General features: G+C 42.1%; 1 protein-coding gene and 2 non-coding genes across 7 annotated transcripts in view; 2 read left to right on the top strand and 1 right to left on the bottom strand.

Annotated features, from left to right (window-relative positions):
* Positions 1 to 4,681: 4,681 nt before the first annotated feature.
* Positions 4,682 to 21,406, top strand: part of LOC122773705 (kinase suppressor of Ras 1-like) — a 33,401-nt gene continuing 16,676 nt past the window's right edge. Inside the window, exons 1-2 of one of the 5 annotated variants that reach the window (XM_044032573.1) lie at positions 19,367 to 19,601; positions 19,703 to 19,751. In XM_044032573.1, the coding sequence (XP_043888508.1) occupies positions 19,525 to 19,601; positions 19,703 to 19,751 (126 nt within the window). In that variant the 5' untranslated portion in view covers positions 19,367 to 19,524. Of the gene's footprint in view, positions 5,059 to 12,961; positions 13,202 to 16,018; positions 16,180 to 19,366; positions 19,602 to 19,702; positions 19,752 to 21,406 lie in introns of those variants that run through there. The other 4 variants (XM_044032574.1, XM_044032578.1, XM_044032577.1 and 1 more) reach the window with 4 other exon arrangements.
* On the top strand, positions 7,342 to 7,414 carry trnak-uuu. Its single transcript has one exon. It is a non-coding gene; the product is annotated as a tRNA-Lys (tRNA).
* On the bottom strand, positions 17,948 to 18,019 carry trnac-gca. The gene has a single exon. It is a non-coding gene; the product is annotated as a tRNA-Cys (tRNA).

The following is a 21,406-nucleotide window of genomic DNA, read 5'->3' as shown; positions in this document are numbered from 1 at the left end:
AAATGTGTTCTGCCAGAACAGTTAGCCAGATTCTTACATAAATAAGCTGAAAGTGTGCTCATTTGCTTATTTAGCTTAGCACAAATGAGACTGGGAGCAGAGGAAACAGCTTATCTTTGCTCACCAGTTGACGAGAATCTACAAATAGTTTTATTTGCTTCTTAGAAGATGTGTTAGAAGATGTGTTCTGTCGGTTATGCTTAGCAATTTACTTAGCCAAAATGTCAACATTAGTTTACCAGCACCTCTGAAATTCACTTATTATTAATGTCATCTATTTTTTATATATGTACATATATATGTACATACATATACATGTACATATATATGTATGTACATATATATGTATATATGTACATACATATATATCTGTTGAAAAGTCTTACAGTAAAACAGAACAGTGCTACTGCCGTGTGAGTTTACATGCTGACCTATTTCTGGGTCAGGACCCTAAATTTTGAATTTGTAACATGTTTGAAACAAAGGCCTTTGTTTGCATGTCTCCAAAAAAATGAGGATTTGGGGGATAAGGCAAATCGTACAAACTCTAAATTGGCTGTTGAGTGTGAGAGTGGATGGTTGTTTGTCTAAGCTGTAGGATATGTTGCTATTTGAAATGCATCATTTATTGCTCATTGCAGCCTATTCACTCTTGGGTGTTTTACAGTATTTTATTTCTTTGAATCTAAATTTTTTTTTTTGTATTTTATGTTGGGTTTTTTTAACGTATGTTATTCCAGTATACTTTGATCTTTCATTATCTTCTTATTTGACCTTTCTGTGTCAGTAATAATGTGTTTATAGGTCTGTCGCTGGTGTGATTGATCATGTTTTTACTTGTGTTGAAGTTGATTTCATGAACATGTGTGTATGGACACAGGAAGTGTGAGTGCTCAGTCAGCAGCTGTTACACAACTCTATCAGTTCCTGCAGCACTTGCTGCAGTGGTTTACAGGCGTCCTCGCCTTCATCCAGATCAGAGCAGGTGAACTCTTTCACGAGCTCATCTAAGCTCAGCTCATCATGAGTGGAGGAGGAGAAGGACACATCTGTGCTCTGTCTAATGACCCGCATGAAGCGCCGCTTCATAGCTCCAGTCTGTTCTCCATCCTCTGTGTTGTGCTGAGCCTGAAGCCTGCTTGCCTTCTCCCTGCGGATCTCCTCCAGGGTCTTTACTCTCACTTCTCCCCGCACATGTGTGTTCTTAGGACCAGTCCTAGCTGTGACACACTCAGCCTGACTCTTGTCTGGAGCTTGAATCTCCACAGCTTGCTGCTCTTCCACTCTTCTCTTCTTGAGATTCAGGAACCCAGACAACTCCTCCTCGGCCTGCTCAGTCACGTCTTCTTTGACTGTGATGGTGACTTCATTGTGTCCTTGCTTCTCATGGAGGAAGGGACAGTATGTCTTTTGGCAGCCGCCTGGCTGTTTCTCCCAATAACAAGGAGTTTGTTTTCTGCTCCCTGTGATGTTCATGTGTCTGAACCTGCAGCTGCTCTGGAAGCAGCGTCCTTCCTGCCACAGGCTGCAGACTGTGTCAGTGCCCTTTGCTTCCTTGCAGTGTCTGAAAGGACAAGTGTCTCCTTTAGTGCAGGTGGAGTAATAAAAGAAGTGGCAGTCCTCTAAGTTCCCCCCCATGTTGCTCCTGCTGAGTGAGGTCTTCCAGGAGGAGAGCAGATGCTCTGCTCTGAGATGGTGGACAGAGTCCTGTGGAGTCTGGACGCTGCTTCTCTGCCTCTTCATTATTTCACTGATCAGAGTTTGGCAGGTTGTTCTTTATATAGTCAGTACTTGATGATGTTACCACTGAAGGCTGACCTATCACCTCAGGTGCTGAACCTTGACACACTGGAATCCGCCAATCATAGAAGAGGTTCCTACATCAAAGGAATCAAAGGCATAACATGCTTGGCTCCATGACAACGGCTATGTAAGTTCCGGGTGGTAGTGCATGTGTTTGACAGACAGCTGGATGGATCGACAGGTTGATTAACTTCTGGACCAATCCATCCTCTATGTCTCACAGTACAGGCTCTACTCACCTCGCCTCGGCACAGCACGGTTAAGTTGTGTTTCCACTAGCAGAGTACCTTGTACCAGGTATTTTTTTTTACTACCTGCTCTGGCGAGGTTCCAAGCACACTGAGTAGATATTATGCGTGATGTCGCCAGACTGCCGGCCACTGATTGTGCCTCACAGGAAGAGACATTCGACACAGAAATCAAGCCGAACAATGCCGAATTGTAGATCAGTTAAGAATACTTAACAACTGTTGGAGATTAAACCACATTTTGAGGCTTAATCTCCAACAGCTACCAGGGAAATGTCTAAAATCTCAATATTTAACAGGAGTCTGGTGTATTTAGTGTTAGCACTGCTGACCGGCAAGCGGCATCACAAACGCTGCTGCTGCATTTCAGAGTCTGTGCTCCGGTCATGGAGGAAGTACTGAACAAATATTTTTAATGAACTGATTCTAGTGATTCAGTTACACTGAAAACAACTGCTTTACAAGTCACTCGTTGATGTGTGTTATTGACACTACCTTTGAAATCTTTTATCAGTTTTATTTCATTAGGCATTGAATTCCAGACATGTGACCTCCTTTGATAGAAAAAGCTGATTGCCCAAATGTGGTTCTGCGGTGAGTGTGCTGACACCCTGTCCTGGCTCTACTCCTCAATTACTGACACATTTAAAGTTTATATGTTTGCAGTCAGTCAGTCATCATCTACCACTTTATCCTCCACCAGAGGGTCGCGGGGGGTGCTGTGCCAATCTCAGCTACATCGGGCAACAGGCGGGGTACACCCTGGACAGTTCGTCAGTCCATCGCAGGGCCACACACAGATAGAGACAAACAAACATTCACTCTCACACTCACTACTATGGTCAATTTAGAGTGTCCAATTTACCTAATCCCCACATTGCATGTTTTTGGACTGTGGGAGGAAGCCGGAGAACCCGGAGAGAACCCACGCAGAACATGCAAACTCCATGCAGAAAGGCCCTTGTTCCAACCGGGGCTCGAACCCGGGTCTTCTCGCTGCAAGGCGAGAGTGCTAACCACTACACCACCGTGTGGCCCTATGTTTGCAGTATATGACAATAATACTGATGGTGATGTAATGATGGTGTTGACAGCTCTGTTTAAAGAGGGTCAACTTAAAACACATCTGTCTAAGAAATGCCTGCATATGTAGAGCTGTGGATCCATTTGGAGAAGGATTTAATTTGTTTTGATCCAAAAACCTTGACATGAATCAACAGAAAATACTACTTTACTTCTACAATGTTATCTGTATAAGTTGAATCTTGACAAATGCTGCTCAGTCACTTTTGACCCTGACGTGCTGCTTATGCAACCACTTTATATTATGTGCAGCCACGACTGCTAACTATTTCTTTGTAAATCAATGAAAAGTTTACTGAAAGTGTTTAAAATAGAATTGGCAACACTTCTGAAAGCATTACAGCTCACTCATGGCTAATAACAATACAAATAACAATATACTATATGACTGAAAATGTTTACATTTGACCCTTTACAAAGGATAAAATTGATTTCATTTCTATTATTACTTTTATGGTATTGATTTTTGGAAAGTCCTCAGATCTGTACGCCTGTCTGTTATTGACCACAGACAATAACGCCTATCTAAAACGTTGTCCGATGAAGGTCTATCACACAAACCAAATACAGCTGCTCACTGTAAATCATCAGTGTGTGGAGAAGAACCATCAGTCTCATTAGTTCAGTCAGATCTGAAGCGCACAGACACGAGGGAAGACACACAGGAACTTCAGCACCGGACAGCGCCACAAAGGTCTCATGACTTACTTTCAGTATGAACGTCCATCAATATAAATAAATAAATATCCCAATCTAGCAGTGCTTCTAAATTATCTTTAGATCTGTATTACAACTGAATAAAATGAACTTTTGGTTCATTTGGATTTTTGATTTGACTTTTGTTCACTTTTTGTCTTGTGTTGTGTTTTTTGCATTTATTGGTGTCACAGTTTGGGGTGTGTTTTTTCTTTTTTCTCTGTGTTTCATTGACTTCAATTCAATACAGAGCCATTAACAACAAGAGGACAAGTTGAAGGCAGGTCTGCAATCAAAAAAAACAAAGTAAACGATGCATAAACAACTCACCTCCATCCATACAAGTCTAACATTTATAGAAACACAATCCCAACAAGAGTGTAAGTTTACAATCCTTTACTTCCTTCTTTTTCTCTTGTCTGTGACCATATATATATATTTTTTAATTGCCTTAAATCCATTTAATGTGGTAGTTTTGGGGCGTGGCGATGAAAAGACACTTTATGTGCCATACTAATTCACCTCGATGACACCAAAGAATGTCGCTTGATAAGGATTTTTATTTATGTTGTTTACTTTCTGTTGACTTTAAGAGTAGCTGACATAAAGAGAGACAATTTTGGATAAATGGATTCGATTAAAAAAAAAAATATTTTAACACAGTCATGTCATGTGTATAACGTTACTCAAAATGGCCGCGAGAGGGCGCTCACACACTTGATGATTTCGGGTCAGAACGAAAGCCCTCACAACTAACGCGAGGGTAGATGCTAGTTTTCATCAGTAGGGGGCAGAAGTGTACAAGAACATCCCCGCCTTGAGTTCGTGAGCGGTGTATCTTTGAGGAGAATAACACGAATATAAACTCACCTTAGTCACATTGGCCTTGTTTTAATTTAAAGGACAAACAGCACGTGTTTGTAAACGTTTGCCTTGTTATCTCAGGTTGTTGGGTTGAAGACGTGTAGCAGCTTCTTCAGGGGAGGTGCAAACACGGAAACGCGCTTCAAACAGACACCGCCGTAAAGGAAGCGCGTCGCCGGGAGTGACAACAGTGACACACGTCGCGCCGACGTGGAGGAATGGACAGAGGAGACAGTGGAGACAGAGGAGACAGAGGAGACCTGACAGTCTGCGGCACAAGGAGGCGCAGCATCAGTGTCAACTCAACCATCTGCATGTGAGGAGCGGAGGAGCCGCAGCCTGCAGGAGACCCGCAACTCTGGAGGTAACGGAGAAAAGTGTGTGTGTGTGTGTGTGTGTGTGTGCGTGCGCGCGCGGAAGTTTTATTCAAATTCGACTTTGGTCAGTAGTTCTTGAAAAGTGGAGGATACACAGTGTTTTATCTTTTAAACAAAAGTTGTCAAAGTCAAACGAATAGTAGCTTCAATTAATTCTAATTTTGTAATGCAAAATAAAACACTATTTTATGTTTTTATTTTATTTATTTTTTTATATTATATTGCTTAAGAAGAAATTGAAATAGTTAGACTTAAATTTCCCAAGGCTTTTACAAAAGAAAGAAAGACAGCAAGTATGCACATTCATTTTAATACATTTAGGGAGGAGCTATCATCAGAAATTGAATCTGACATTGCTAAAGCTTTCATTAACTTATTATTATTATAACCTTTTGAACTTTCACTATCTTACAATTAGCTCTTTATTATCCGCAGTGAATCAGTTATATTGGTACCAACATGTTTGTTCGTGAAAGCTACTCAGTTGATTGCAATATGCAACTTCACCCCTAGATGACACTAAATTCTACATACTGTACCTTTAAAAGTCATAGAGTGGAGGCAGGAGAAGAAGAAGAGGCAAAGGAAGATGCAGAGGGTAACACTTCAGTTCATGGAGAGGTCAAGTAGGCAGTAATGCAACATTACAGATGGCAGCTGCCGCCTTTAACCATTCTGTTTCCAATCCTGTCGGCGATGACAGGATTTGGCAAACGTACTTCTCGTCTCCGTAAGTCCTAAAACATTTGTGATATCTAGAAAATTAAAAAAAAAATGGACTGGCGATCTGTCCAGGGTGTGATCCCGCCTTTTGTCTTCGTCAGCTGAGATTGGCACAGCAGCCCCTCAACCCTCATGTGGAGGATAAAGCAGTAGAAGATGGATGGATGGATACGGGAAAGCAGAGAAATAGAGCGTTGCGCTCATATACTTGCCATTACGGTAGACCCTCAGGACTTTAATCAACTTTAATCAACGACCGTCCAATCACAGACAAGATTCACCAGCGTGTCACACGTCTTTCATTTGAGCAGCGCCGCCATCAGGAGACATGAGGAGTGACGCCTGGCGAGTGAAACTGGATGGGACTGTTTACTTTACAGTGCCTTCATTTGTTCATTAAACGATATCACCAAATCAATATTTTCACCCACCTCTATTAGGTTGGTACGCAGTGAAACGAAACACTGTGCTGAAATTCACACAGTTTTAGTACTATCATCATTTTATTCATCAAGTATTGATGCAGTGTTTCCAGTGATGCAGTCAGGTTTCCTTTGTGACTGATCTTCTATTTGCATGTGTGTGTGTGTTTCGTTGGATGAGGGGCGATGGTGACGAGCAGCTGTTGCTGCCCACTCTGCTGGGAAGAGCACAGATATGTTTTGTGTGTATGTCTGTGGTGAGAGGTAGAATTTAGCTGTGGTTCCCTCCCACACACTCTGAACGCATCTCGTTTAACAAGAACAGTGAATTACGTGAACGTCAGTGGGAGGAAACGATGAGTGTGTTGTTGTGTTGAGGCAAATGTTATACATGGAAGAGTGAGTTTGGTAAACTTTGGTTCAGAGCTTTGAACAACCTTCTTTTACCGAACTGTGAAAACTGCTGCACCGACTCATGGTGTCATTGTTGAAGTCGGCCTGTGGAGGAACTGTCAGTCACACTGAAGCAAACGTCAGTGGAGGTGCAGGTGGTTAAAGTGGCATTTCAAGAGGTTTTCAGTCTAATGTGAGGAAGGCAGTTTATGCAAAGTCAGGAAAGCCCCGTGTGGTTTTCCAACTGCTCATGTTTTTCTTCTAACCCCCCACACATTCACACAACACATATACCATCCCGTGTTTCCTGAACTTTTATGTTGTTTTGTTTTGTTTTAACTTGCCTTCACTGGTTATGTTCACTGTTGACGGCCCTGCTGAGGTACACACACATCACAATCTCAATAGTGATCAAAATAAATAGATGTGAATAAAACAAAATGAACAATCAGAGATGGCAGACTTCACCCCATTCACGAAACAAGCCTGTGTGGGTCACCTGAGAGGCAGACTCTACTGTTGTGTGACTTCACTGTTGTTGATTCTTTTTGGAAGCGAGCTCAGGACAGCATTGTATGTGGCTGGTAGTTGGTGTCTTCGTCCACCTCCTCTGTTGAGTGATGGTTGCTCCAGTCTAAAACCCCTAGATGGATTTCTAAATACTTCCCATTCATGACGCGTCCGTCACCAATTTTCCTCTTTAGAATTTGTCCACAAGAAGTGTTCCTCGAAGCCTGGGTAGCTCAGTCGGTAGAGCATCAGACTTTTAATCTGAGGGTCCAGGGTTCAAGTCCCTGTTCAGGTGGAGCTGTGATCTTCAACTTGAGTTCTTGTTGCCTCTGACAACAGTACATCATGTGTTTCCAGATACTCCATTATGCTGCTGGAAGTCATTTCCCCATTACAATATGTGCTCTTAAAAAACAGGTCAAACCCTCTGCGTGTGTGTGTGTGTGTGCTGGTCATGTTGCCAAGTGTGGAAACACAAGCAAATAACCCCGTTCATGCAACAAGCCTTTGGCGGCCTCTGCTGGTCATATTGGCAAGTGTGGAAACACAAGCAAACAAACAGACAGACAGAGCCACTGAAAACAATACTTCACTCCCACTCCCTGGGGGTGTGGGAGTTTAATGCTCAAGCCTTCCCTGAGACCGACCTGCAATACCTCCAAGTGACACCAGTGGGCGATGGCCCACACGTTGGGAAACATTGGCACCTGTGCAACATTGAACACCAAGATTTGGCAAAACACCTGTGCAACATTTTTTTATTTGGAGCGAGTAATTTGACATTCCATGAGTGTCCACTGAGTGTGACAGCACTGAGACTTGTAACTGACTGTTATACCTGGTTCAAACTGCACATGCGAGGCGCACCTGTGTCTATTTTAGAGTTCTGGTGTCTCACCTATTTTCCATGGGTGAAGTGCGCAGTTCATTTTCAAAGATAAACAAAGAAAAGTTGATAATGATCTTGACGTTCCGCCAGCAATATTACATAAAAGTGACACCTGTCACAGTGGTTTTAGGCCTTGTTAAGACTGCAGCGTCCAATCAGAATCTGATCTTCATGACCAACTGTTCACATTATATATCGCGAGTGATCAGATCTGCGTGTGTCCATATTGTCATTGTCTTGTCCACATGGATTTCTATAGTCACAGGCCACGCCTCGGAAAAAAACAACAACAAAATAAACAAAATGCCATCTGGGACAGAAATCTATGCTTGTTTCTGTCCCAGATGGTTATGTGGAGCCACGGCGCAAACTTTCTTCTGATTTTTAAAACTATTTTCTTCCACTGTGACGATCATTTAACACGCTTCCAATTAACTTCTGCCTCTTTAGATCTATTATTATCTGTTATTTTTATTTTTTTTAATCTGTCCATACTGGCAAAAAATATCAATACAATCGTCATGTGCTTAAAAATCTGATTTGGGCTGCAGACTACAGTAAACAAGGCCTTGAATCTGAATACATGAAAACACTTTTAGCAGATGTAGTAATTATATCAGAAGAAACGGCACATTCTTAAAGTCATAAACATGTTGGCGGTGGTGTGGGGAGACACGAGAGCGAGAGGCAGCAGTCACGCACACGTCAGGCTTTACAAATTACTCCGAAAAGACGTCTTTCCAGAAATAACATTTGAATACAGTTGACTGGAGAGGATGAGGAGAAGGATGTAGACGCTGCATTAGATTACAGTTTTTAATCTATTGCCCGTCCATTCGAAGTTCCTTTCACTGCTTTTCTGTTGTGTACTTACTGGTGTTGTTTATGTATGTGTGTATATGCTTACTCTCTGTGTGATGTATATTTAATCTTCTATATAAGGCAGTCACCGCGCGTCTGTGGATGTGAGCAGAGCAGAAATATGATGCTGTTCACACAGACGACGCAGCATGCAGCCGCGTGGCACATGTGTACCGCGGTTGCAGTCTTCATGTAACTGAGCCCAGCGAGATCGAGACAGTGATAGACGCTGAAGACGTGCGGGCTCATCACTGTAGTACAGCTCCAGGTGTTGCTCAGTGCAAACTAATACCCGCTAGTCTTCACCTCGAGGGTCCACACATGCCAGTGTGTCTCACCTCCGTCCACTCAAACATGCAGGCCGCGCGCTTTAACGTACATAACATTTGCAATGTTATCATGGTCATCCCATGTGATACATATCTATATTTAGTGCATTCTAGCAATTTTCAGGATACATATATTATTATGTTACAGTGTTACTCACTCTGCAACACAACTTTAATCAATTTAACCGTAAAGAAATGAGAACCCAAAGTAATAAATGAATAATGAACCTATTTGTATAAAGCTACCATATTTATTCACTCTCATGTTGATAAGAGTGTTAAAAAAAGGTGCATGATTAAGTTAACATTAACAGTCATGCAGTTATGTGTGGTTAAATATGTAAATCAATTGACTGTACGTAAAGTCTTTTCATTGCTGAGTGTCAGCGAAGTGTGTCCTACGTGATAGAAATGATAAAATAGTCTACTAATTAGTTACAGATTAGTTTCATATGATGCTCATTGCCCTCAGCCTCTGCAGTTTAAAGCAAGCATTTGAAGTAGCTTCACACATATTTTAACAGTGTGTTAGTCGGTTTGACAGCTGGTGTCTGATATGGACCAACAGTCGGGGGGGATTTCCTCAAACTGAATGAAGTGTCATTTCTCACGACAGCTTTACATGCTGTGTAAGTCACATTTCAGCTTTATTAGTGTCTCATACTGACATGGAAAGTCAGATTACTTATAAAAGCCAGAATTCTTTAGTTTAGTTTAGTTTAGTACAATACGTAAAGTTAGATGTGTTATGTACAGTACAGTGCAAAAGTCTGAGGGTTTTTATGTCAATTCTGTGATCACTGGCATCTGGATTGGAATGATGCTACTGTAAAGTTTGATAGTCTTATATTTTAACAAGCTGTCAATGAGTTTAACATATATACATGTGTATGTAATACTCAAGCATGTCAACACCAAAACTGGTGTAATAGGCCTTTATTTCACAGCAGGTATTTGTAGACATGAAGTAGTGGGACAAACACAGGTTTGACCAAAAGCATCCACTACTAATATTATTATTTTCTGGTTGTCTTCCAATTAAGTTCATTTAGAAGTTAATATTTTTACTGTATGGTCATTATAGCATTGCTAAAACAGCTAATCTGTTGCTGACCTAAGACCTTTGCACAGACCTGTATCTTAAAACACACTTAAGTTTGTTGCAGGGGGTTTTCTGCTGCTGCTGCTGCTGCTTCGTGAATCTTCCATTACACTGAAGTGAGATGAAGTGAGCCAGTTTGTGGCGTGCTGGTGACCCCTGCAGGTAAAGTTGACCAAGTACACGTGGTCAACTTTACAGCTGAAGTGAAAACTTACTATTCCAGGAACAACAAGACTGGAGAGCAAGTGTGTCTCCATTCTCTGACACTAAATAATAATGTTCCTGTTGTTCACACTATGAATCCAAATTGTTAAACAGCAGTGGAGCAAATGCTTGTGGATAAGCTGCAATATGTCAACTTATGAAGACTCTTGTCTGTGATGAGTAGGACTCTGTAGTCTCATTTAGATGAAAGATCTGAGACCTGCTCACTTATATATGTTCGATGACATGAAATCAACGATGAAACTGTTGCTTCAGTGATGGGTTGTCAGTTAAAGAGATCGTATCACTCACCTTCCCCTCAACGTGTGATGGAGAAACTATGTAGCCTACAGTTAGCATCAAAACTGCTCATTGTGGGCTACTGTAAAAACATGGTGGTCCAAAATGGTGGCCTTCATAGAGCTGATACAAACCTAAAAGGCTCATTCTGGGGTAATCAGGTGATTTTACACTCACTATTCTATCTTGAATTTCTACAAAATAAAGATCATTTCAACCAAAAGTGACACACTAGACCATTAATGTGTAACTGAGTTTGGGATGATAAAACTTTATTTGGACAGATGCAGCGAAACTTGAGTCACCATATTTTCAGTCCCCCAAACTAACACACAACAGGTGGTGCAGTGGCTAGCGTTCTTACCTCACAGCAAGAAGGTCACCAGCTCAGCTCCTGGTTTGCCCAGTTCAACAGAACGTTTGTGTGTGTGGAGTTTGCATGTTCTCCTCTGTCATATGTGGTGAGAACATTATATTTAAAGTATAACTTGCACCACAGGGCTGAGCCGAGCACATGCTTGGTGTCGTCTTGATAACATGTGAGGACACATACCGATGACTTCACTGTGTGGACATGTTGTAACATGCTGACAGCTCAGTGTCCATAAATAGCTTTCTAACATGCACACTGTAAAATGACATGTATAAACACATCCAGGCTTTTATGTGGACGCACATTTAGATACTCTTCATGCAGCTTAACAGGGCCATTGAGGAGGAGACCGACTATATCACAGGTTTTATGTGCAGGAGCTTCCACATCCTTCAGATATTCCAATGAACATGTTTATGTTTTCCATATGACAGAGGACATTCATTTATAGTATTAACAAGGCAAACAAATATTGTATTTGAGGAGGAGGTGAAACTAGCAATTGGAGTGATGCTGTCTGATGAGGCAACTTTTACTTTAGCAGAAGCATTTCTGATACTGGTATCAATATCAATCAATCAATCAGTCAGTCAGTCAGTCATCATCTAACCGCTTTATCCTCCACCAGAGGGTCGCGGGGGGTGCTGTGCCAATCTCAGCTTCATCGGGCGATAGGCGGGGTACACCCTGGACAGTTCGCCAGTCCATCGCAGGGCCACACACAGCTAGAGACAAACAACCATTCACTCTCACACTCACTCCTATGGTCAATTTAGAGTGTCCAATTTACCTAATCCCCACATTGCATGTTTTTGGACTGTGGGAGGAAGCCGGAGAACCCGGAGAGAACCCACGCACACACGGGGAGAACATGCAAACTCCATGCAGAAAGGCCCTTGTTCCAACCGGGGCTCGAACCCGGGTCTTCTCGCTGCAAGGCGAACCCGGGTCTTCTCGCTGCAAGGCGAGAGTGCTAACCACTACACACCGTGTGACTTCAATCAATCAGACTTTATAATAACAATAATAATAATGATAATAGATAGTGATGAGGAAACACTGACTAAAGACTAAAAATACTAACCATTTTAACAGAAATCAGGGGGTATCAATGAAGAGAACACACCATATACACAAAATAAATATGGTTCATAAGAGAATAGGCCAGTGAAGTAAATTAAACTAAGATATAAAAAGTAGCTTCCCAATAAAAAAAATGTACAATAAAAATGTAGATGTGACTGAACCATGATTAAAAAAAAAGTAGTTTAAATAAAACGATGTGTATTTAGAGATTAAAGAAAGATTCAAATACACAGAGAAGTAAATAAATGAAACCACGCCTGGAGAAAAGGGTAGGTCTTAAAGTTCAACGTTATCAGACCACTTGTTATTGGGATCAGCACCACGGTCTAGTTGCCCGCTGATAAACAGCAGTATCAACCCTTTCCAATCAAGACTGGGAACGTGCATCGTCACCGCGAGGAGCCAACCAATCCTCAGGTCACTTTACTTTCAGTGAATTCTCTGACCGTGGCAGTAACGTCTGGTGATTATGGGCTACGGTGTGTCGGTGTGACAGAGTCCTGCAATGTTTTGAATAGCACCAGCAGCCTGACTGCACTGTGTGATGAGCACTCACCCAAACTAGAATGTGTTGAGTCAGCTGCACTGCAAGCCTCTGTCCCTCCCCAGTGTGCTATTTATACACACCCAAACCAGCCTCTGCACATACCAATACACACACACACACACACACACACGCACACATGTTGTCTGATCTACACACAGATGGACACACAGCTTGGCAGACTTGAAAAGCTCCTGGTAAACAATAGTGCACTCACAAACAGTGGAGGCAGGGTGAGAGGCGAGCCTCGGCGTGACTCCGTTTTTTTTCCTGACACTGTGTTGAGGAGGAAGCAACAGGTGGGCTCAGGGACACTCGGGCTGACTCTCAGCGCACATGGGAGCAGCAGCAGGACTTTTACCAAACCTCACAGGATCACATGTAGGACACTGAGGTAGGACAATAAATCCACCTTAAATTCAACTTGCTGGAGGTTTGGAGATTTCTTTGGTGCCTCGAGCTGTGATGGGGCTTCTGGAGAACTGCTGATTATATTAGTCGCATAAATAAGAAATTTAAGTGGGAAAGTGACGCTGAACACGGAAGTGAGTGAAACCTCTTTAATGGACTTAATGAATGGTTCCAAAACGTCAATGATAAATTGACTTTGATTTGATGAATAACTTGAAAAATCATCCGGTATTATATTTGTTACCACTGTGTAATATTAGCTGCAGTATGGTAGAGCAACAACTGTGCAAGGTTGCACTTAACTGCTCAATAATTAAAGTATTCATTCAAAGCATGTTTTTTTTTGTTGAAGTTGAAGACTTATCTCCCTGCATTGATAAAAAAAAAAAACTCGAGTGCTGCCTCAGGTCACAAAATATCAGTGGAAATCCGGTGTACCTAGAAGGGATGTGGTTAAGGTTTGCCACACAAAAACACTTTTTAGGTGTTTCCTCACAGTGTTCACGTTAGGAACTGATTTTATATAAATATTGAATTGGGATTATTTTGGTTGAAATTGCGATTGTGAAATGATGGGGAATGGTCATTTTTTTTTAAGATATTTAAAATGATTACTGTGTGATATTTGTGCAGACCTGTGAGAAACAAAGATGTTTTCTTCAGTCTTCAGCACATGATGTGTACAGGTCAGGACGTGATTTCACCTGAAATGGTCGTTTGACACGTTTTGGCTCTAAGAAATGTCGCCGTATTGAGATTTGGAATAAATTTCGACGAATTGTTCAGACCGAGTTCACATCTCCACAAAAAACACATGGAATGTTAAGGCCGTTACTTTTTATAGAACAAATATTGCATGTCCTGCTATTCCTTTGAAGATATACGGATATGGGGTGTTTGTTTTTGTACCCCATCACTTGTGTGACAAATGTAACGTCATAACACACTATAGATCTCAGTGACAACGTCACCATAGTATCTTTTATGCATCTGTTGCTTTGGTCTAGATATATTTTTTTTTAAAGTAAGGTTTACTACAAACATTGATAATTTATTTGAGTGAATGCCAATTAAATACACTCTCTGTCACATGTTTTTATGTAAAAAAAAACCCATAAACGTAATTTGAGATTGTGTGTGAACATAATTCTGTGAGACCTGAGCACTGCACCTGCTTTAATGACACAGTTACCGTCTACCACTGAACTCTCCTTTCAAGTAAAGCTGGTTTGTCACACCATGTGCCAGACTGTAATAAACTCTCTGAAATTATTGAGCTCAATTTTGCAAATTGGTTTAATAGTTCATGTGTCACTGCTGTTAGTTTCATGGATTCAGGCTGGAGCTGCTGTGTTGTGGCCACTGTGTGAGCTGCATTGTGCTTCCCACTGACTCACGCAGCAGGAATGTTTGGTCACTGAGCAGAATACGGTTATAATAGGTGACACAGGGTGCTCAGCTTTTGTTGACCACGTCTGCGTAGTTGGCGCTATTAGTTAGCAGCTATAAATGTGTGTGGCATTCACCTCACTTAAATGCCCTGTGTGTTCTGCTGGGACCAAATGATGCCAATGTTTTGGTCCATGGCAACAGGACGTTTGTGGCCCCTGAACATGATTTCTAAGGGTTTTTGTGACCACGCCACCTTTATTCTAGCGCTGCCATCAGGACAAACTTGCCATGAACAGGGTCTTCTTTACCATGAGAAAAAAAACGTAGTAAGTAACGTTGTTATTTTTAAGTTGTATTAAGTCATTTTCTAGATAAGTCATTATTATGTGCATGTCCTTGGTTTGCGTGTGCATTTCTGTCCATGTATGACTTTGGAAGCGGTGAGAAATGCCTCTAGTTCCAGGTCTTACGGTGTTTACAAGACTTCAGCATTTCATCACACGGTATGAAGAGGCACAGATTGGCAGTCGTGATTACAGCTGGAGGCTGTTCCTCTGCTTAGTGATAAGATCATGCAGTGGTTTTTGATTAAATGCATTAGTTGAGCATCAGATTCAGCACAAAACGTTTGCTCAACATCTAAAAAAAATCCCTACGCACTTATTAAAAAATACCTGAAAGGACTGATAAATGTTAGTAATGTCAGTTTCTGCTTTTTTTTAAAGAAACTATTTAGTTACAAGTATGTTCAAGAGTAATGTGTCATTCCACTGAAGTGACCTGTATACTGAGCAGTTGTAGTGGAGCAGCTAATCAAAGCCTATCATGACAAAAGTGTTCCCTCTCAGATTGATCAATAACGTGAAACAAATCTGCAGATTTAAGTTTTAATTTGGCGATGAGCAGAAGATTAATCAGCACCGCGTTTCATCATTTTTTTAAATGAACACACACGCACATGATGTCGTTTCTGCATGTTGACATTACATCAGGCCCCTCACATGTTTTCCTAGAATATCAGCTTTTACAGAAGATTTAGAGCCCCACCCACACACAGATACAGAGTCGCTTACATAATAAATAAATACAAATCAAAGACAGAAGTCTTCACTATCTGTTCCCACAGATGTTTAGAGGCCAGCTCTCTAAACAAACTTCACACCCAGCTGCGAGACTGACCAAAGGAACCAAAATAAGATCCCAAAGTAAATGAGCCCAAGTTTTCCCAGAGGGAGTCAGGCGCCCCACGGGCGGTCGCCACTGGTCGCTGAAGCACAGCATTGGCATGTCAGGAAGTCTGACCGGCCCACTCACTATCTGGAAAGACCTGCTGAGACACAGAGAGAGAGAGACAGAGAGACAGAGAGACAGAGAGAGAGGGAGAGAGGGGAGGGGATAGTTTAGAAGGAGGGAAGAAAAAAACAGGGAGTGTGATAACAAGACTGGGAAGATTTGTTGGCTGACTGTCAGTTCCCCTGCAGCTTGTTGAGCTCATGGATTACTCTGTAACAGTGGCTGAATATTGTGAGCAAGGGGCCTCAGTGTTGAGCAGACACTGTCAACCACATGGTAACGTACAACACCAAACCTCTGCTGTGTCCGTCTGTCAGCTTACAGTGTGTCAGCCTTAGAATCAAGTGCTAGCAAAGGTGTTTCCTCCACTTCCTCATTGTTGCAGTTTCAGGCAGTGACAGTATATCTCTGTGTCTGTGTGTGTGTTTTCTGTGTTTATTCAGCTGTTTGTATCTTGTGAATCACTTTTGCCAGTAACTGAGCTTCAGGACAGATTCCTATTTGCATGTTAGGTGGAGACATAGTGTATATCCATAACCACATGCCTGTCAGTGTGGACTCTACCCCTCTCACTGCTTTACTGTTTGTTTCTGTGTACAACCTGTTCTATGGTAAACTTAATTAATAACAAGTGTTGGAGGGAGACCGACCGGGCTGCTTCTCTTTCAGCATTAGAAGAAAGTCTTTCTTTCCTGTTTGCTCTGTCTCAGTCAGTGTCCTAACTTGTTGTCAGTGCTTCTCCTCGTTTTCTTCATTTCACTTTGGGCTTTAGTCTCGTCTCAGCGCAGGCAGCTGAGGCGTGCCCAGGCACTTCTCAGGTGAAGGTATGCCTCAGCTTTGTTTTTACAACAGTTGTGAGGAAGCCATGCAAAGATATTTGGAAAAGAAACAGTCTATCAATGGGGAGCGGGTCACACGTGGGTGAAGTGGTTTGCTGTGGTGTGCCTCACAACCTGAAGGTTGTCTGGGCACTCGGGCAGTTTTGTCCCACAGTCCTCTGTGAAAGGCTGGTGACCTCTCCAGGTTAGGATTGGCTCCAGTTGTCTCTCCACGACTCTTAGGATAAGCAGGAGAGAATGAATGAATGAATGAAAAGCAACCATTCATTCCAACTTTTATCAACTGTTCAATACTGTGGTCAGTTTAACACGTGGCATTAAAGATTTGTGTTGGTTTTACTTTCTTCACATTAGACCATGGGGGGCAAATCATACACATATCTCAGTTTCATTTCAGCAGAATCATCTTTGGGGTGAAGTCAGAAGTCGTATTTTGAATCAGAGTTGGAGTCACTGGTGCTTTTATTCTGAAACAGTCAGCTCTTGTCTGTTCAGTAGATGCTGTAATCTTCAAGCATCTTTTTTAATAATAGTTGTAGTAATAATTGAGACCCACACAAGCATCCTCCAGTGCACACAGCACTAACTGAACTTTTATGAATGTAAAAAGTTGTTATATAGCATTCTGCCTGGTATCTATGAAACTAAACCGCTGGGGGAAAAAGTTCTGTCACAGTATTATGGTGTCATTTGCCTGTGTGACTGTTTTTGAGTATGTGTGCATGGGCGTGTGGATGTGTGTCATCACGGCTAAATGTGGTCCTGTCGACATCACAGAGGCAGTTTTGTTTATTATTTTTTTCATTATACTTTTATTTTTGTCCGTACGTCAACAGGTGTTGCCATGGCGATAGCATCACAGTGTTTTGGTTGAGTGGCGGCTGGTTGTGACGTTCCCCATGGGAATCTGAACTCCCATTTTGAAGCATTGAGATTCACGATGTGGTTGACCTTTTTGCAAACGATCTGCTGCAACCAGGCTACGATTGGATGATACCAGCTGTCAATCACAGTCACATGAGTCTCTACTCATATGCGCCTTACTTTATCCTCTGAATAAATAAATAAATTAGTCTTTCTCTGCATTTAACCCATCCTCTATTACCTTCATAGAATTAGGAGCACCTTGCTTGACCTGGTGGGGACATGAACCAGCAACCCTCCAGTTACGACCCCCAAAAAAGAACACTTTTATTTTGGAAACCAGGGGGCACCTGGATTTGAACCAGGGACCTCTTGATCTGCAGTCAAATGCTCTACCACTGAGCTATACCCCCTTCTTATATTATAAAATTTACAAAATCAAAATCATGTTCCATTGAGGAAGACCCAGAACTAGTGATTGAGACCATTTATTCCTCAGGAAAATATTTACTGATGATACAGAGTAAGGGCCACATGGTTGGTGTAGTAGTTAGCGCTCTTGCCTTTGCAGCAAGAAGACCAAGCTTCGAGTCCTGGTTGGAACAAGGGTCTTTCTGCATGGACTTGCATGTTCTCCTTGTGTGTGTGTGTGTGTGTGTGTGTGTGTGTGTTCTCCAGCTTCCTCCCACAGTCCAAAAACATGCAATTTGGGGATTAGGTAAATTTGTGACTCTCAATTGACCGGAGGTGTGAGAATGAGTGGTTGTTTGTCTCTATGTGTGTGGCTGTCCAGGGTGTACCCCACCTATTGCCCCATGCCCTATGTCAGCTGAGACTTCAACCATTTGATGGTGCTGAGTGGCCATCTAGACTAGAAAAGTGCAGCACAAAGATAGACAATTGACTTTAAGTGACTATGATGGGGGTAATAGCCTTTGTAAGATTGTTCCAAGTTGTTTCACTCTGAATTTTCTGAGCACCAATCACATGTTGTCAGTGCAGCCACCAGGAGTAATTAGAGGTGAGCCAGCACTACAGTACAGTGTTGTTGTCCCAGTGTGTCCATGTCTCTTACTACAGACACTGGACAGAGTGTAGAAAAAGAGCCAGTTCCCTGGATACAAGGCAATTCCTTTTCACTACTCTTTTCACTGAGCGCACACACACACACACACGTGCACACACACGCGCACATACACACACAGCCAAGGTTGAGAAAACACATTCCAGTAAATTAGAAGCGGTGTAGAATAAACTTGTTTTCACAGTCTACCAGCTGATTCCAGGAATCTGTCTTACATCAAGGTTCAGAAAACAATGCCTGGCTGAACATGCTGTAGACCCAAATCACTGTTTTTCAATGGAAATGATGTCTGTGTCCATGTGTCACATGCAAGATTTATTCCTGTCTATCTGTCTCTTGTGCCATATCACTTTGAAGAAATAGTCTGACATCCCAGTCCACACCTGTGCTGCCTGTCAGAGCTTTGAGTCTGTGTTTCAAATGGGTATTTACCTGGATGAAAAGAGATGAATGAGAAACATAGAGTCGAGATCACTAATTGTAACTGGTGCAAACGTTTGGACAGCCTCTTTAGGACTTTGCGCCAAAGAGCCAAAGAACTGAATGACCAATAAAGTTAAAATTCTGCAAAATCTCCAAAATGCCACTAACTTATCCAAACTTTGCTTTGCAGTCTTCAGACGTTGACTTTTGAGGTTATGTATTCTTCCATGACTCGATCATATAAGTCCTGTTTGTGTATCAACACAGTAAACAGTGCGCCAACACAACTGTGTCTAATAAACGTGCCTCCAGCTCCTCTGCCGTCCTGTAGGGGTTTGACCTGCAGCTTTATCACAAAGTTATCTCTGAGCTGGTAAATGATCTGTGTTTACAGGACACTGTCTAGTTTTGATGACCAGACAACACGTTGTCTCGTCCACTGTGGCACAAAGACCGGAGGAGGCAGGCGTTAAACCACTGTTCTTCTGGTTAGTGGAGAACCACGAAGGATCTGAAACTTGGATTAAACATCTGTGACTTACTCTCCTTGCATTGCATTAGATTGAGTTTTTGCTTCCATGCTTTACAGCAATCAGGAACACCAACGAGAGCTAAGCCATGACAAGTTTGTAGCACTGGTGAGCATCATAGTTTGGCTAATATTCAGTGTTAGTACATGTCTAGAAGGGAGTAGCCAGTCAAAGGCAGAGGGGTGAGTCTTTGACTTTGGTTAATGCTTTTAAATGCTGTTTTTCTTCTGTCTTTATCTTCTATCTATCACAATGCACTTGGAATAGAAAAAGGATTTTCATGACAAATCATGATGCTGATGTCAGTGTTGTCAGCAAAGGTTTTCTCAGTCATTCAAGAGATTGTAGACAATAGAGAACTGGACTCTATCGATCATTTTCACCTCATCCGAGAAGCCTCTGACTGGTGGGAAACTTCAGGTATTTGTCCTCTGTGAGCTGATTACCTTTCCAGAGGAATGATCTAGGTCGTTCACACCCTGACCCAGTTTCAGGTTGTTAGTTTCACTTGACTCAGTGTGTTTTTTTTTTGGTCACCTGAGAGAGAGAGATTCTAATCATGAATCACAAGGCTTTAAAAGAGGAGTTCAGATTTATATGGGTGATGTAATCGTAGTAGTAGTACTGCTACATAAATCAGTGTGGACTTGCAGCCCTGGAGGTAATTGAACTGATGCTTTGCTTGAAGAAGGGCTCAGTAAACACATGTTCATGCACCAAAAAATTAAAAAAAGAAAGAAACAGAAGCAAAAACAATCCTAAAAAATGAACGAAACAAATTGAAAAATGACGCCACACAGGCTCACAGTAAGCTGCAACACTCTCCCCCATCATGCAATGTCCAAGTGGCTTCTTATACCCCTCCTAGCCCCACCCTAATCGGACCGGACCGTTGCATGGGGTAAAGGTGGATGAACAGCCAGAACTCAATATCCTTTATCCTGCAACAGAAACGTGAAATATCATTATGTTACTATGAAAATAAACACAAACTATTAATGAAAAACATAATTCCTGCCTTCGTATTTTCACACACATCTAATCAATCGCTCAGGAGTACGGGCAGGTGAAAAGGAACGAGAAACCTTTTTACAGGCGACATCACAATTGGTTGCCAATTGAGTGCGATGTAGTGAGGATGTTGAAAATCTGACATACTATTCCAGAAAAACTTCAGTTGACTCAATGGTCAGTAGACTTTAAAGGGCTTTTGGTTTTCTAACAGTCATCCGTTGTTTGCTGTGGCTGTAAACACTGTATGGAGCGCATGCATCCAGTCAATGGAAACCTACAATAACATGATGTGAGCTTAGAGACATCTCACCATGTTCCTCTACCAGGAATTGCCTCACATCCGGAACCATCATTTCCCTGAGAAATAATCAATACATAATACATATTAATAAATGCATGTTGATTCAAGTCTTTATTGACCTCAAGTGACGCAGTTTAAAAACAGTCTGGGGTTTGGGTATTTGTTATATGGACCGGGCTCTTTTCTGGCTGCAAGAACTGTATAGTTCTTCCAAGGAGGGGAGAGGGAGAGAGACGACCTTCTGGGTGCTGGTGACGACCCACTGGAACACTTTCCTCTCTGTTACTGTGTGGCCGGCAAACCACACCATGCAACAGCTGAGCTGAAGGGAGCAACAAGCAGTTTCTGTTTGAGGTGGTTTCTCCTGACGATCACTGGGAAGTGGAGTCTCTGCTGTTGCTCTAGGTCTAAGTCCTCGTCCACTGAGACCCTCTCCACACATTCCCCG

The sequence above is a fragment of the Solea senegalensis genome, linkage group LG8, assembly GCF_019176455.1.
Source record: "Solea senegalensis isolate Sse05_10M linkage group LG8, IFAPA_SoseM_1, whole genome shotgun sequence".
Taxonomy (NCBI): Eukaryota; Metazoa; Chordata; class Actinopteri; order Pleuronectiformes; family Soleidae; genus Solea; species Solea senegalensis.
This window is presented reverse-complemented; position numbering and strand designations above follow the sequence as displayed.